General features: G+C 28.5%; 2 protein-coding genes across 2 annotated transcripts in view; both read left to right on the forward strand.

Annotated features, from left to right (window-relative positions):
• Window positions 1-14,951, forward strand: part of LOC135926867 (lachesin-like) — a 36,690-nt gene extending 21,739 nt beyond the window's left edge. Inside the window, exons 4-5 of the mRNA XM_065462800.1 lie at window positions 14,484-14,672; window positions 14,809-14,951. Of these exons, the coding sequence (XP_065318872.1) occupies window positions 14,484-14,672; window positions 14,809-14,951 (332 nt within the window). The remainder of the gene's footprint in view (window positions 1-14,483; window positions 14,673-14,808) is intronic.
• A 391-nt stretch (window positions 14,952-15,342) lies between these two features.
• On the forward strand, window positions 15,343-16,148 carry LOC135926868 (uncharacterized). Its single transcript, XM_065462801.1, has 3 exons — window positions 15,343-15,447; window positions 15,498-15,760; window positions 15,866-16,148. Exons 1-3 carry the CDS (start codon window positions 15,343-15,345, stop codon window positions 16,146-16,148), a joined length of 651 nt encoding a protein of 216 aa, XP_065318873.1.
• Window positions 16,149-17,799: the final 1,651 nt, after the last annotated feature.

Consider the following 17,799-nt stretch of genomic DNA (forward strand, 5'->3'; position numbering starts at 1 on the left):
AATAAAAATTTGTTAGATTTTTATTATGAAGATGTTAAAGTATCTTATGATGCCTTACTAGCTGAATAACTATGTTTATAAGATTAATTAAAGTTGATATAGTCTCAAAAAATGCTATGGATGCTCTGCATTATTTCAAACACATTTTAGACTACCAATGTATTAAAAGGGTTTATAAACTCTTCCCATTAGTAAACTAATGAGAGAACACTCTCTTTTTTAAGAAGAATAACAGAGGCCTGCAGAAGTACCATTTGCAGGGCACTGCCCGGATTTATTTTAAAGATTTGTAACGGCCCGGCCTGGGTTTTTTTAAAAATTTTTAGGCCCGGCTCGGCTTTATTTTTAAAATTTTCAGCCTGGGCCCGGCTTTTTTTTAAATAAAATTTTTAGGCCCGGCCCGGATTTTTTTAAAATAAATTATATTTATTTTTGATTTTTATAGCTAATAATAACAATTTCAAATATAGGCTGTTTTGCCCGGCCTGGGTTTTTTTTAAAAAATAATTAAGACCCAACTTGGGTGTTATATTAAAAAAATTAAAATACTGTCCGGTCCAGTGGCCGGGTCTGCAGGTCTCTGAAAAACATACCAAGAAGTGCAACATGTGAAAGTAGATTGAAAGATTTGGATCTTTTGAATATTCATAGGCATTTGACGACAAGCAAGGATGAGATAATTGAAAAATTAGCTCAATCCCAACGAAGATTAGATTTTACATTAATATATAACATACAAAATACAATTATTCCTAAGAAACTTTTGTAAAGGCTCAAAAAATTCAAATTTCTATTTTGGGTCATTTAAGTGATTCTTTTACATATAATTTTTTTATAATTCACATTGATTTAAAATTGTGTATTAGGAATAGTTATTAGTCCTAATAAATTTATGCTTGATATTTTTAAAAAACAATAATATTTCTTAAAAAAATTTATTACCCCCCCCCCCCCCCCCCCAGACCAAATTCCTGCGTACGCGCCTGATCATGTATAATTAAAGAATAATATTTGTATTAAAAGTCATCGATCTTATTTCATTAATAATTGATTTCTTATTCATTAATCAACTTTAAATTAAAAATAAAATAACAACTCATTTAAATATAATTTGTTACTCAAGCTTTTGAAATTATTTTTTAAGGAATGTATAAAATTATCTATATACATTTGCTTTAATATCACACATATTCCTAGAATCGACTGAATTTTATTTAACCATTTTTTTATTAGTATTAAATTTAACTTATAAAATAGTTAAAAAAATAATTATTTCAAATGTTAATCTATAATAAAAATTATTAAAAGTTAAATTTTGTGTAATTTTAATAAGTGAATAATATTGCTAATAATTTTATAAAGAAAAGGTAGAAAGAAATATGATTTTAAAATAAACCCTGCCAAAGTTCGTACAAAAGGCCCAAGGCTAGTTAAATGGAAGTCTGGGGGAGGAAGGAGGGGGTAAACCCCAGACTTTTAGAGGTACTCCCTAAGGGAAATTCTTATCTACTCCACTGAATAAGGCTATATCTCACATTGGCAACTTTAGGCTACGACTGGTACACGGCGTAGATAGCGACTAATGAGAAAGAGGATTGTCACCTTTATTTTCAGACGTTGCTTTTGAGTTGCTCATGTGAGAAAATCTGGCGCCTTTCTATTTTAACCAGACTTGGAACTGCGGCCTTCTTCCTCATTTGAGTGGTAACCCATTTTCTGACAACGAGGGCTCCTCAGATCCCCGTTGTTGCTACACTGAAAAGAGCCTCTAGGTATTGACCAACCCTAAATGGGGGTGTTGGGAACTGGTTGTCTTAATTAGGTAGAAAATATCATTTATTTTCTTTGCTTAATTTTTAAGGTGGATAGCTTCTTGGGACAACCCCAATAGTAAGGTACGAAGCATGTCATTTAGCGGACTCTTGGATTGACGAAAGAGCAGACAAGCTTGATCCCTTTTCCGTTCAGATATTAGGCATAGTATGAATTATCGTGAGTCATTACAGTGGGCCAGTTCGAATGAACCGCTAGCTCGTGAATCCTGATTACCTCAATGAAAGTACCACTAACAAACATGTTCTTCTGAGGAATCATTCGTAGAATGATCTTCCTAAAAGTTTTTATCTCATGTCTTTCTCTTCATTGAGGAGTTCGACATCAGAGCTTTAGTAAATCCGTTTCTGTACCTTGCCATATTTGGTTGAGCATTGACTCTCTGCTGTAGTTTCCGGAGGGACTTTGGTCGATTAGAACAATATTCATAGGAGGAAGCGGTGGAACAATAGTTTTTTAGCTTGATTTTCTGTCCAGGTAAGATACGCCATTAAGTATTCATCGCTGTCTGCCTCTTGGCGATGAAGATCGTTCGACCTGGGAGTATTCATGGCGATTAAAAAATTTATTAAAGGGAAAAGAAACAATGGGCTCTGCAGATCTAGTGGTAAGGGCAAATTGAAGATGTCGGTAGACGCAGCTTTCGCTACGTTTTTGTTAAATTTGACCATGGTAGTAGTATAAAACAAAATTATGAAATATACTTTTAAAACTAAATTTAAAAATAAAATAGTGAAAAATAGGTCGATAATTATAAAATTCGTCTATAATAATATATCATTTTGGGGGGGGGGGCTTAAATTTCCTTTATTGCTAGTTTAAATTTACTTAAAAATAACATGTACTAGGAGTTCCTATTTTATTTCACTAAGTTCCTACACCAAATACACCGCAATATAATTTTCACTGAATACCTTACCTCATATATTAAAATTTTGGCATATCTTTTATTATTAAAATAATGTTTAATTTAATGTGTTCAGAGTTATTAGGTGATAAAATATAAATTATAATGTTATTATGGCTAAAATATTTTTTACGTCGTTCAAAACTTAAAAATAAGATTCACAAATTTCGAAAACTTTAAGGAAAATAAAGAAATTTATTTTAATCTAAAAATTAAAACGTGTTTATTTTTAGAAAATTTTCAAAAATTATACAAAATTTTGTTAAAATTTTTAAATTTATTAAGTTATAAAACTTTCCAAGAAAAATTGTACTGAATATCGTATTAAATTGAAATAAAAAAGTGTCAATTAATAGAATGGAATAAAATATATCATTTATAATGCATATTCGTGGGAAAATTCGATCGATTGTTTTGACTGCAAAAATCATATTAACGGAAAGTGGATTTTAATGAATATTAACCAGTCTTTCATTTTACTTTGTTAATTTTATCACTCAATCGAAATAATTTAATTTCTTTGTGAAAATCAAATTGTTTCTGCTAACAAATCCATAATCAATGATAAAAGTTTTCTATTATAAAGATTTTTTCAATCCCAATAAAAATAAATCATTTCTAACTTCAAGTTAAATTAAACATTTCCAAATATTTTTTTGATGAGTTTTAATTCATTAATCCAAGTTCTTTGCTCAGTTTTAAGATTTCATTTAATCACAAAAAAGATTTATTATTCATGGCTCACATAGTTTTAGATGTAAAGGCTCCGGTTTTATACATGTTACACCCATTGACTATCTCTCTTTTAGCCTATGTAAAATTGCTCTACGACCAAATATAGAGTATAACATCTTCCCAAGTGAACAATAGAAAAAGATGCTTTCATTAATGTAGTTGAAGAATTTTTTAGCCTATGATCCGACACCAACTATCTCATGTATTTCGCGTAGTACCAGAAAACGTTTTACCGCCTTTTAATAAACACATGCTTTCAATTATTCTCAAACCTAACAACCATCCCTTTGGATTTATACCGATAATTTTTATCGTCTTACCCTAAGATTGCCTCTTGTCAAAAATTATCCAAATATATTATCTGCAATTATTATTTTCAACACTAATATTACTGATATTCATATTATTTCCTTCATATAAAAATATTATAGAGGGTTCGAAATGGACACAGAGGTGGCCTAGATAGCAAAGGCCTCTTTATATCCAAGATATTATAAAACAAATATGCCGTTAAATTCTACACTCTTGGAAAATATAACAAAAATATTATATACACTATTAAATATACAATTTTCTTTAGTTCCCGATTAATGGCTTTCAAAAAATGATTATGGGAAACATCGAATCGGTAATGTATTAGGAAGAATTAAATCCAAAATTATAGTGATGCGAATAAAAGACACTGAAGTAAAGTACTCTTTTAACCACTACAATTAGGCTTCGGTGTGGAAGATGGGATTAATTCATCTACCCACGTTGTCCGCATCAAATTTTCTTATGCCGAAAATTTAATGCCTGAAATTTCTTATAACGAAATTTATTCTTAAAATAAATTTTATCTCCTATATTTAAAATACATGCTTTACAGCAATGGTTCGCAGGTGAATGATGAATCTAAAATCTAAATACTCTTAAAATCCATTCTAAATATGAAATTTGATAATCATTTATGACTTCAAGCCACCCTCCTATTTAAAACACGAGGTATATAAAAAAAAATTTCGATCAGATCCCAACATTCCTAAGAAAATACTGAGATGCTCTTTTAGTAGCCTGCTTCGTTGCTTATCTATTATCTAGTGGACATCAGATAACTTAAACCTATAATTCCTTAGTTCTGATTAAGAATGGCTGGAAATCATCCCTAATTCAAATCTCGCCTGGACTTATTAGCAGAGCAATTCAAATTATCAATAGTCCTTCCTCGGTTGAGATGTTGTAACCCCAACCCTAAGTGTAGATCGTCATTTGTGGTGTTTATAATGTGGCGTTTATTAATATAATATAATATATTTAAAATGAGAAAATCAATCCATATATAATGTTTATAAAATCGTTTATACATATAATCTATTACAATATAGTGTAACCTTAAACCAAAATAACAAAATACAATTTTAATATTAATACATTACAGTTCTCCCCACTACAAATTGAATACATCATGATTATTGGGGTCTTTTTTTAAGAGTTGTTTCCATTATGTTCTGCATTGTCCAAATCCACAATCATTGTCATGGGTATTTCCTTAGTTTGTACATGAGCATCCATCAGTTGGTCGGCATGCTTGTTTTTAAGAATACCCTCAGATTCAGCATCATACAATATCGCACTTTTCCATTGAACCACTGTCTCTTCATGCCATCCCGCAATCCTTTCTTTTTCTACCCAAAACTTCTGCTTCTCTTTAAATTCACTGGGCTCAAAGTTCCTATCTTTATAATATTTTTGTTTCCATAAGCGTTTTCAGTCCTTTCCCTCTTAGATAATTTCCATTAATCTAACGTGGCCCTGAGCGGCATTCCAAACATCATTTCGGCAGGGGATTTACCGGAAGTTGCATTTTGATTTCGGTGAGTAAGTAAAACATTATCTAAATTTAACTGATCAGGAGTTCCACATCTCCTTCCAGCATAGTAACGCGTCGTTACTGTAGGTATATAACGCTCACCTAACCTTTCGATTTGGGGCTATAAAGGGCCGATCTAAAATGTTTTATTGTTTTTAAAAAGAAACGTTTTGAATCCAGATCCAATAAACTGAGTACCGTTATCTGAGACAATGTAGCGAGGTAACCCAAATCTAGCTAAATAATTACGCAGATTATTTATTATACTTGCCGAAATAATATTTGTTAAAATTGCAAATTCAACCCATTTGGTGAAAGCGTCTACACAAATTAACTAATACATTCCAAATACGGGGCCTGTCAAATTTCTTTTCCAAGGTGGGGTAGGAATGTTTCAATTTTATAACGGAACTTCTCTGGCTCCCTGTTTCCTTCGACCTCTTGCAGTTTTAACGAACTCTTCGACATCACGTCCAAAAAACATAGTATCTACATAATGATTTCATTTCCACTAGCCCAGGATGTTTTTGATGAATATTCAAAACCCTTTTCTTTAAATAATTGGGAATAATAATTCTATCAATATAAAATAATAATCCTCCTTCGAACGAAATATTATTTTATAAAAATAAATTTTTTTAAAATCTCCGAATAATTATTTATATTATCAAATACCAATGAAATTAATTTAATAATTTATCTCAGATTGATATCATTGCTCATTTCACTTACCACTTTACTTCGAGTGAACGATAAATCTCCTATTAAATTAATTTTTAATTCTCTAATTTCATCTTCGATATTTTTTTAAAACTTCATTAATTTTTTCTCTCTCTACCCCTAAACAGGACAGAGCGTCGGCGCATCTGTTTTGATTACCCGATTTATGAATTATCTCATAGTCATAATTTAAAAGCTTCGTCGCCCACCGTATTAAACGGCTATTTGTTATTTTATTTAAGTTTCTTTTATCACCTAAGATATATTTTAAAGGTTTATGAACTGTAACCAAAATAAAATGTCTTTCATAAATATATTGATGAAACTTCTCGACAGCGAACATAATCGCCGAAGCCTCCCGATCATTGGTGGCGTAATTCTTTTAAGAAGCGTCCTCCATGCGTAAGCAATATAGTTCTCCTGGCCAGTAAGAAATCGGTGTGCAATAACAGCTCCAAGACCATTTTCGGAAGCGTCACAAGAAATGACGACAGGAATATCGGCTGAATAAGAAATTATTGTATCTTCTTTTGATAATATATTTTTTAACTCTATTAAATATTTCATTTTCTTTAGCTGACCAAAACCAACTCACATTTTTTCTCGTTAGTCGGTGTAAAAGCGCATAAATAGAATGTAAATCGTTTATAAACGACTCATGGTAATTCACCATTCCAAGAAACGAAAGTAATTATAGATGGTGTTTTACAATTTTTTACGGCAAATTCCGAATTCTTCAATAACATAACCTAAATAAGTAACTGACTTTTCTCCAATTTTAATTTTATCGGTCGTCTTTGTCAGTCCAGCCTTATCAAATCTACTTAATACTTCTTCTAGATTAACTATATGATCAAAATTATTCTCGCCTGTAATAATTACGTCGTCTAAAAATACACTAAGGAATTCCCTTTAATAGATTTTGCATTAAGCATTGAAATGTTATTGGAGCTTTATTCCCAAGGTATCGGTAATAACCGACATGAGTCGAAATTACTAAAAGGTCCCTACATTCTGGACTATCTCCGAATTGTAAAAATGCATCTTTTAAATCTATCGTTGAAAATATTTTACCACCCGAGATCCTATTTGTCAGGACGAAGTTGGTAGTAAATCGTTATCTAACTCTAAATATTTGCTGATTGTTAAACGAAAATCTCCAAATATCCGCACGCCACCGGATTTCTTTAAGATATTAACCGTTCGTGGAGTTGTATTGGATCACCATCTCGATAACGCCTTCATCTAACTGCAACTCAGCTTCAACTGTTCGACACAAAGGAAATGGAACTCTTTTGCTGGTAACAGTATCGGTAATGTGCTCGGTTGTATGCGGATAACCGCTCTTTGAGTTTTATTTCACCTAATTTTTTTTTAAAAAACTTGCGGAAATTTCGATGCAATAGTATTTAAAGTGAAAAATTTATATTTATATTATTAATTCGATCTTCCGGAAGTTTTATACCAAATTCTTAAGAAAAGGCATTACAAAAATAAGGGAATTCTCACCTTTAACTACCCAAATAAGTAGAAATTTTGAAATATTTTTTACTTCGACTTCCACTAAAAATTTATCCAATACTTCGATTTTGATATGATAATATACACGCAACATCAGTATCGAATTCCATAGTAAACTGCAACCCATTTATCTTCGCACCAAATGGTAGCTTTATTAGGAAATGGCAGGCGAGGTTTCCATGATGGAATCATTTGTATGGCATGAGTTCTACAATCTTACGCTTTGTGATTTGCCTTACTACATCGAAAGCATATGACTTCTTTTTGAAATAGGTTAGGTTTAAAACTAGAAGGAATATAATTATTATGGTTAAATTTGTTAGCATTGTAATTATTATTATTATTGAATTTTTTAACGTTATTATAATTATTATTCCTAAAATAAGTATTTTGGAACCTTGCGTTGGGTTATGTTTAATTATTTTGTTAACTTTTGCCTTGTCCTTCTCCAATGAAGACATCGCGATCGCTAAACGCACGGTATCTTTAAAAGTGATATTGCCTTTGATATAGTTTGACCGAAGTTCTTTATCCAACTCAGGCCGCCCTACTCCTAAGATAAAAATATATTTTAAAAGTTCATCAATAAGCGATTTAAAATTAAATAATGAGCAAATACTTTTAATTTGATAGAAAAATCTATAATAGTTTCTCCACCTTTTTAAAGTATAAAAATTATATCCTTAGATATTTTCTCCAAACTATCAAGTAAAGTTATATAATTAATGTTCTCTAAATTATTTGTGTAGTGGAAATTTTTTATTTTAATTACATTATATGTACCTATGTATGCTAATAACAAATCTTTTTTTATTTTAATCGAATATTTTTTACTTTGAAGATGAGTTCTAAATTATATACATAGTCCTGAATATTCACTTTTTCTTTGACGAATTCTGGAAAATGGAATTGACTAGATGTTGATGCTTCTTCGTTTTTCTTCAGAAATATCTTCTTCGAGTCTTCGCTAGCCATAGTATAATTTTGACCTTTATATTTAATATATCTCCTTTTTTAAAAAAAATTAATCGTCGCCAAATGTGGTGTTTATAATGTGGTGTTTATAATGTGGTGTTTATAATGTGGTGTTTAATAATAATATATTATTAATATAATATAATATATTTAAAGGGAAAATATATCTATATATAACTTTTACAAAATGGTTTTTATATTTAATCTATTACAATATTGCCATAAACCAAAACAACAAAATACAATTTATTTATTACATTACACCATTCTATACAGAGACTTTCACGGACCTTGACTCTATGCCCAAGCCTCGTCCAGGCCCGCCATAAAAAATTTTGTAGGCTCAGACCTAGCCCAGCCCGGATTTAATATTAAAAAAATTCTAAATCCCTCAATAAGCTACAAAATTTTTTCATAATCCCGGCCCAAGCCCATTACATTATTTTATATATACTTATGCTAAAATAATACTAATGAAATATAATATTTTATTTAGTAATTATATAATAATAATAAGAATGATATAAACAAAATTTTAATCAATAATTTTAATTATCATGTAAAAATAACATATTATCAACAATTGCTTTATCTTAATTGAATAAAACGAAGAAAATTTTTTTATCTATTTGATTTTTAAATCAGATAAATGTGAAGACCCTACTTTTTGTTAATATGTAAGTATGCCCTGAAATTTTTCATATTGAACAAATCCTATTTTTTATTATGATTGTCTAGTATTATATTAAAATTATCCCATACTTTGCTCTTTTTAAATATTTATATTCCAGAAATTGTAATTTTTTAAGTATTTCTTGATTTTATTTATATAAAAGACAATACTACAAATTGTTTTTTGCCATTTTTGATTTATAATATAGAATATATAGAAAGATAACTATTATGATAAAAAACTTTAGAAAAATTAAATTCCAAAAGCTAAAGATTGATACATTTTACCTTTTTATCCTATAATAACCATGATTATTAAATCTATCTATACAAGCATCTGCACATAAATATATATAAAACATGCTTTGTTAATAAAATATGATCCTTTATATTAAATATGGTTTATTTTATTTTAAACTAGTTCCTTTTTTTATCCTTCTTTTGTTTCGCCTTAAATACATAAAAATTATAATTACATTATAAACATACGGTTTGTGTTTTGATTTAATAAGGTTTTTTTATAATTTTGGATTCCTTAGTAAGGTGTATTAATTATAAATTAGATATTTAGGTCCCGGAGATCTTCCTGAATCCGAAGGTATAATTAAAGTTCCAAAAAGTATAGGGGTCATTTTATCCCCAAATATGTAAAATAAAACTAACAACTCCTCTTCTTAAAAACTTTTTTTTTCACTTTGTGCCATTTTTATTTTAATTAATAATTGCGCTTTTTATTTTCCCTATAAAAGGGACTAATTTTTATGTTTATCATGATTTTATATATTAGGTTTATAAATTTTTATAATTTATAAAATGCTTGTCTATTTGATATTAAATAATTTGTGTTTTAAGTCTAAGAAGCCGAATGCAAAATCCCAAGAAAACTATAGCCCACGGAAGCCCTGGCCAAAATCGCACACAATTGCGACTTGAAAGAAAGCCACGATATATTTATATCAACGAAATTCATGGCAGGGATAAATTCAACGACCATAAAAAGTAGATTACTATCCATATCTCCTAAGCATTTTCAAGAATATATTAAAATTGCTAAAGCCGATGAATTAATAGAATCGTGGACAACAATACCCAAAAAAATTATGACAATGTACAAGGTCCAAGTACTCACAGGCAGCAAGCCTAACACTCCAGGATACAACCAATCCATTACTACCAACATCCAACTAATAATTTATTACGTTGGCTCCCGTGGATAATCCTTATACGTTGGGAAAATAGTTTTCCGTAAAATATAACGTACGTATCCATCTCAGAAAATTTCCAAGCTAAAATTTAAACTATTCTTCATTTTAACATCTCCACGCTAGGAAATTTTGGCAATAAAACTCTCTCTTTAATGAAAATTTAGGGAAAAATAATATATTACGACATGGGGGAGTCGAACAAAAGGTTTTATGCAAATCCCTTGAGGTCTGCCTGTTGAATTACATCAGCTCAACGCTCTAAGTTAAATTATTGAATATAATTTTTTATATTTCCTTTTTTCCTATACTTTTAAATGTTATTTGTTATTTTCAAAATTTCTTTCAAATATTATTACTTGTAAATGGTATATAAATAAAGAAAAATTTAGAAATTTGAATATATATATATTTATTATAATACCTTATTACTAAATATACCTAGTAATTTAATTTTAATGACTTGCTTATAGTGTAAGAAAAGCAATTGACTATATAAAAAAATTTTACCCTGAGAACTAACAACAAAATCTTTCTAAACTTTTGTCCTACCTGCTAGTTCAAGAGGTTGAGTTTAGGAATTATTTGCACTGACTTCTATCACTAACAAATATTTATTAGTTATCAAGAAATGAGATTTTTTTTGCGGATCAAAAAAAATTGACTAATTTTATATGTTCTAATATTTATTTTTATCTGATATTAATTTTATATCGGTAACGAAAATAATATAATGATCGAAAAATATTAGAATTTTCAGAAAATGCTGGAGGTTGTAATTATTCGCATTTTAGTAATTATTATTTTTTAAATAAAATAAATAATTAGTGTTCTTCAAATTTTTATTTATTATTTTGTAATTCGTAGCTTAGCGGTTACATATTGATATAGTAAATTTTTATTAAATTCAATCAATCATGATAGGTTTTACTACAATATCTCGTGAACAACTTTTTATACAACTAGGTTTTATAAATAATTTATTACCATGTTTTCTATCCTATCTGAAAAACTCATATCCCAGTAATCAATAAAAATGCCTTATTTTTTTTATCATATACAGTAAAACCTGTCTAATTTGGGCTCTTGATATTTCAGGCAACTCTTTAATTTCCAAAATCTTGAATCCTAATAAAATTTCTATTAACTGCTATTAACTTTGATATATTGGGCAAATATCTTGGTCCAACAGTGCCCAAATAGTCAGGTTTTGCTATATTATAAAATTCTAATATATATTTTCTTTTTTTTATTTAAGCAAAAAATTATTGTTAGCTTATTATATTATTACTAATGTAAATAATTTTTTAACATTGAAATAGTTCCCTAAAATTTTTAAAAAATGTTAGTTACAAGGTCTCGAAGTTTGATTGACGATATAACCATAAAATCGTAAGGTGTACTCAACACGCCTAAAATATTTATCATTTTAGGGCAAAACTTTTTTTGAACACTCTTTAATCAGGGCCGTAGCTATGGGGAGGGGAGGGCAGCCCCCCCCCAAAAAAAAAAAAATTTTGGCTCCCAATTCTGGCCCTTAGGAAAAATCTTTGGCTTCAAAACATGGCCCCCATAAATTTTTCAGGTCCCCAAATTTAAAAAAAATTTTTGTGATATATTATTTTTATATTTTTAAAATAAATTTTAAATATTTATTCAAAAAACATGTCTAGTTTGTAAATTTCTTTCTATACTGTTTTATTTTTATCCAATAATAAATCATCATTCATTCATATTTTATCATTTTCATGTATGTTTGTGTATGACATTATATAAGCGCTTAATCACGTTTAAATTGTACCTATTTCAATGATAATTATTTTATTTATTATGGTTCAATCATTATTATTATTATAATATAACCAGTTATTTAAAATAGCGGTGAATATTTTAGTATTATAAAAAAAAATACTGAGAAAACAACAATTTTGGTAAGCCAACAAATTAACCATAATCTTTACGATCTTAAATCAATATTTATTTGATGCTATTTCTTAGCATACAAGGAGCTACCTTTTTGTGGGATTGGTTCACTAAAAATTAATTAGGGATGCTACAACTGATGAAAACATAATTTATTCTTCTAGACTATTTATAGCAATGTTTTCATCCACCATTCAAAAAAATCCTGAATTAAATAAAATTATGAAATTTATACCCAAAAATGCCCAATATACATCACCCCATCACCCCAGATTCAAAATGAAGTGATATCTATTATGGCAGATATGGTATTTGAATATATTTTAGATAAATATAACAAGAGATGCCTTTTATTAGTCTTAAGGCTGATGAGGCAAAAGATGCACTAGGTTGTGAAAACCTGAACATAATTATTCGTATATTTTTTCTGAAGATGTCCAAGAAAATTTAATAGGAATTAAATTGCATTTTATAGCAAATTAATGAGTTAAATATTTATTCAGCGAATATAATAAGCCAAGCATATGATGGGGTAAACGTTATTTATGGTCGAAATAAAAAATGCAAACCCTACTTCAAAAAAAAATTAATAAAAAAGTTCCTTTTATACATTGCTACAACCACATGTTGCATCTTGTGGTTCAAAATTGGAATAATAATATTGTTATCATTTCTAATTTTTTTTATTTATACAATACGTTGTATAATTCTTTAGGTGCTTTAACGTATCCTGTAAATATGCAAGCCATACTCTTAAGAGACTTTGAGACCAGAGGTAAACTGGTCATTTGAAAGCATCTCGCATTTATGAGAATTTTGAGGCTATTGGTGAAGTATTATTTTACTTTTCTAATAGAACGCTTAATTCGGAGGTTTTCTCTCATGATTCAGTCGAAGCCTCTGGTCTTTTATCATATTGAGTTAATATAAATTACGTTATATTAGCCATTATAATTTATGAGATATAATAACAATAGATCCACTAAATAAGTATCTACAGTCAGTAGGTACTAATCTAGTGGATGTTAAAAATTGTATTCATTTTACTATCAATATATTAAAAAATAAAAGAAACGGTAATTCTTTTGATTTGATTAGAATTAAGGCTGAAAAACTTTTAGCAAAATTTAATCTCACTCCCCAGAAGTAATCAATGGTACGTAAAACGCCTATAAATTTTCAAGATTTTTTAGTCGAGACCAAATTACAATTTGATTGTAAAAAAGACTACAATTGGAGTTCTTTAAAAATAAATTATTATGAAATTATTGATTACTTTATGTTGATCGTTTTTTAGATAGATTTACACAAGATGACTATAATCTTCTATCATGTTTTAATACATTGTCCCCCTTTTACCCTGATTATTTTATATCGGATAAAATTGCCCCATTAAAATCATTATTAAACTTAAATATGGAAACGTTACACCATGAAATGAAAATAGTCAAAGGATTATTAGCTGCAGAAGTTAAAGAAACACATAATTTTGAAAATTTCCTAAATATAATGTATAAAAAAAATATCATCATGCATTTAAAGAATTGTATAAATGCTACTCACAGCCATTATCATTAGGGTACCAACGGCTTCTTGTGTGGCCTCTTCTTTACAATAAAGAGAGTTCTATCGAGCACTAGAGAGTCGATGAAAGATCAACGTAAGCAAAATTATGAAAAAAAAAATAACACAAAATTTATCCTTTAATTCATTTATATTAAATTTTAAAAATCAAAATCGTCGTTATATTATAGTATTATATTTTGTATATTCATATTATAGTATTATTTTGTATTCATATTACATTAATAAATTTTTAATAAAAATAGCAAAAAATTTCTATGAATGCTTAATTATTTGTTTATTTTAAAAAAATAGTGACCCCCTCAAGTAAGCAGCTGGCCCCCTAGCTGAAAATTCCTGGCTACGGCCTTGTCCTTAATAAATAAAAATTAATTTTTTATCATGCCAAATAATCTACCGACATCACTGTATTAAATTCTCCATTACTTTTAGTCACATAGTTTTGTTCAAATGGATGGTAACTTTTTAAAAAAAATAGTGTCCTCTTGCGATATAAAAAATATTATTTAAATATTTTGTTATAGTTTTAAAATATCATTTCTACAAAATTTCGCGTAAAAAGCCCATCCAAAAATTATTGATAGACTCACTTCTAACGAAACCATAGTATCTGAATATTCAAACATATTATTGAGATGCGAAGCTACGGGAAACCCGCCACCAAATATTAGCTGGGCTAAGTTTCATAACTTATATCAGTTTACTCACAAACAAAAGTTCATCGATAGCACCATAAGTCATAAAAAAAATGGTATTATTGTTTTATCTTTTTATTATTCTTTTAAATATATTTAAAAATTTTCAACATAATTATAAAAAATTGAATAATATAATTTGTAAGGATAATAATTCTGTATACTTTTATTTAATTTATTCTTATCTTCAAGCCATATTTAATAGCGCTAACAGTAACATGCTTATTCTGAACAATATCACAAGATTTCAAGCTGGAATATATGTATGTTTAGCCGATAACGGAATTCCACCAGCAGTTAGCAGACAAATAAGTGTTAACGTTAATTGTAAATAATATACTATATATTTTTTAATAGATTTCTTGATTTATCTATAAACAAGATTGATTATACACTTACATTTAGAAATATAAGTAAATACAAACAAAAAAAATTGTTTAAAAAAAAATAAGGTAAAAAAGATTTTATTTTAAAATACTAACTTAAGGACAGTATGATAATTTCCACTATGAAAAAACTCCACTCCCCATCTTAATGAATTATATTTAGGGCCCCCAATTCCTTTGATGTCCCCACATGCTAAGAAATTTAAATTTTTAACACAAAAATAATTATAAATTAGATCACCACAATTTGTTCCATATTTAAGTATAAGCATACACTTATTAATCTATTTTGATTGGTTATCAAAGAAATTATATATAAATAGTAGATAGCCCGTCAAAAATGACGGGGAATGAGAATTCCGGTAAAACTGGTACTTTAACAGGCTTCACAATAGCCGAGGGAGTTCATCAAGGGTCGGCTCTCAGCCCACTTCTCTTCATAACAGTAATAGATGTATTATCACAGTCTATACCTCAAACAGTCCCGTGGAATAGATATTTGCAGATATTGTAATACTTGCCGAATCCAAGGATGAAATGAAAGAACTAATAGTGAGTTGGATAAATATCCTAGAAAAGCATGGACTAAAAGTAAATAGAAAAAAGACGGAATATATAGTGATAGGAGAAGATAAAACAGAGAGCATTGACATAAATGAATGGCATATACCGGCAATTGAAAACTGCAAATATTTGGACTCCACTATTCAAAACGGCACAATAGAGAAAGAGATAAAGAGTAAAATTAATCAAGGGTGGTTAAAGTGAAGATCTTTATCTGGAGTGCTCTTTGACAAAAGAATCCCGCACAAATTGGAGAGAAAAATATACAGTTCCATAGTACAACCAACTTTTCTATATAGTTCTGAAACATGGCCAACCAAAGAATCAGACGAGAGAAGTCTACAAACTATGGAGATGAGAATGCTGAGGATGATTGCTGGGGTAACAAGAAATAAGATGCAAAGTACAAGAATACTAGGAAGTTTAATGGTATTGGCCATTAAGACTAAGATAATGGTAAACAGACTTAGATGGTATGGGTACACAATGAGAAAGCCTATGAACTATATAGGAAATAAGGTTGAGAGTTTGGAAGTGATAGGCAAACGTAAAAGAGGAAGGCCAAAACTTCTGGGGCCATAAAGTTAGAGCCAATCACAAAGCACACCTTGGTAACACAAAACTCTCATCTAGCAAGAATAAATTTTTAGGTTAAAAATTACAAATACAAATGAATAAAAATTTAGTTTAAAAGATTTTTTAATTGTGCACCTAAATTAAAATTACATATATATACTTCATTAATATATTTTATAAAAATAATGGAAAATTTTAGAATAACCCTAAATAAATATAAATTTTTAAATAACACCTCATAAGATAGGAAAATTTCTGATTCATCCATCATCAAATAAATGAGAAAATTGTGATTCCCCAAAATAATGGTATAAAATTTTAAATTATATAAATTCAAGAATTAAATAGTATTTAAATAAATCTCTTATTCCTCTTGAATTGGTACTTGATGCATTTAAATTTCTACTGATCCCTAAATATTCAGGAACAGGTATTGCACATTCTAGTTTTTCTTCTGAACTGATATTTTTCATATAAATATATATGGAACAATGATATTTATTGGTATAGATTTAAGAGGAGGAATAAAAAGTGTTTGATTTTCTAACTCTAAAATAATTAAAAATTTAATTTGATATAAACTACTATTTCTGAAAGTGCCATCATCACATCTATATATATAAATTTATAATTGCTATCAGCTAAACCAAGCAATTGATTTAAAAATTCTATAATAGGAAAATGGGTTCCAGATTTTGCAGGACTTTTTATTTTTATGTGCTTACCATCTAATGAGCCAAGGCAGTTTGAAAATCCATATTTCTCAAAATATTCTTGTGCAATCTAAAATGTTAGATTTTCTAAAATAATTAAAAATTATTTATTAATATTAAAAATATACTTTGGTATAAACTACTATTTCTGAAAGTGCCACCATAACATCTATTATATAAATTTGTAATTGCTATCAGCTAAACAGGGTTGCCAGGTAAAAATTTTCAAATTGCGGGAGAACTTTGGTATTTTGCGGTAGAAATATAAAAATGCTTTAAAAAAAATTTTGGCGGGCCAAAGGCCCGAAGAATCCGCCTATTATTTTTTATAATTACTTTATATAAATACAAAGTCGGTAACTATTTTTCAAAGTAAAATAGGTAACTATTTTTCAAAGTAAAATAGGTAACTATTTTAAAAAATAAAATAGGTAACTATAGTACCTGACAAATTTTTTTAAAAATATCATCTTGATTTATTAAAATATATTAATTTTATAAAAAAATAAACGATTTTAATTTTACAATGTAAAATATATATTTATTTTTGCGACTGTATATATAAGATTTTATAAAATATAAAAAAAATATGGAAAATTAAATAGAGTTATAATGTTAATTATATTTTATTTGAGATTTAAATAATGAAACTAAACGCTTACCGTCGTTATTGAGATATTTAAAAAATTCCTGGCATGACATATTATAATTTTATTTAACCATTAGCTCGGCCTTAATGTTGTTAGAGTAATCCGATTTTTCTCCTTTCTCCAGGCAGTCCCCATCAGGCTAAAAATGCTCTCCAATAGCGCAGTAAAATATATTATCAATTTTTAACTGCAAAGATTACACAGCTGCAGCATAATCTTGCGAATCTTTATTAATAAAGATTCTTCTGATTGCAACTGAATATTAATAGCATGTAGTAGATTTCCTACATGTGA

Source organism: Gordionus sp. m RMFG-2023, chromosome 3, assembly GCF_954871325.1.
Source record: "Gordionus sp. m RMFG-2023 chromosome 3, tfGorSpeb1-WG-v2, whole genome shotgun sequence".
Lineage (NCBI taxonomy): Eukaryota > Metazoa > Nematomorpha > Gordioida > Chordodea > Parachordodidae > Gordionus > Gordionus sp. m RMFG-2023.

What these genes read in the sequence shown, in the direction of transcription:
- LOC135926868 (XM_065462801.1), top strand. Translation starts at nt 15,343, where the DNA reads ATGACGGGGAATGAGAATTCCGGTAAAACTGGTACTTTAACAGGCTTC. An exon ending in GCCCACTTCTCTTCATAACA is followed by an intron (nt 15,448 to 15,497) that starts GTAATAGATGTA and finishes CCCGTGGAATAG; the next exon opens with ATATTTGCAGATATTGTAAT. An exon ending in AGTAAAATTAATCAAGGGTG is followed by an intron (nt 15,761 to 15,865) that starts GTTAAAGTGAAG and finishes TTTTCTATATAG; the next exon opens with TTCTGAAACATGGCCAACCA.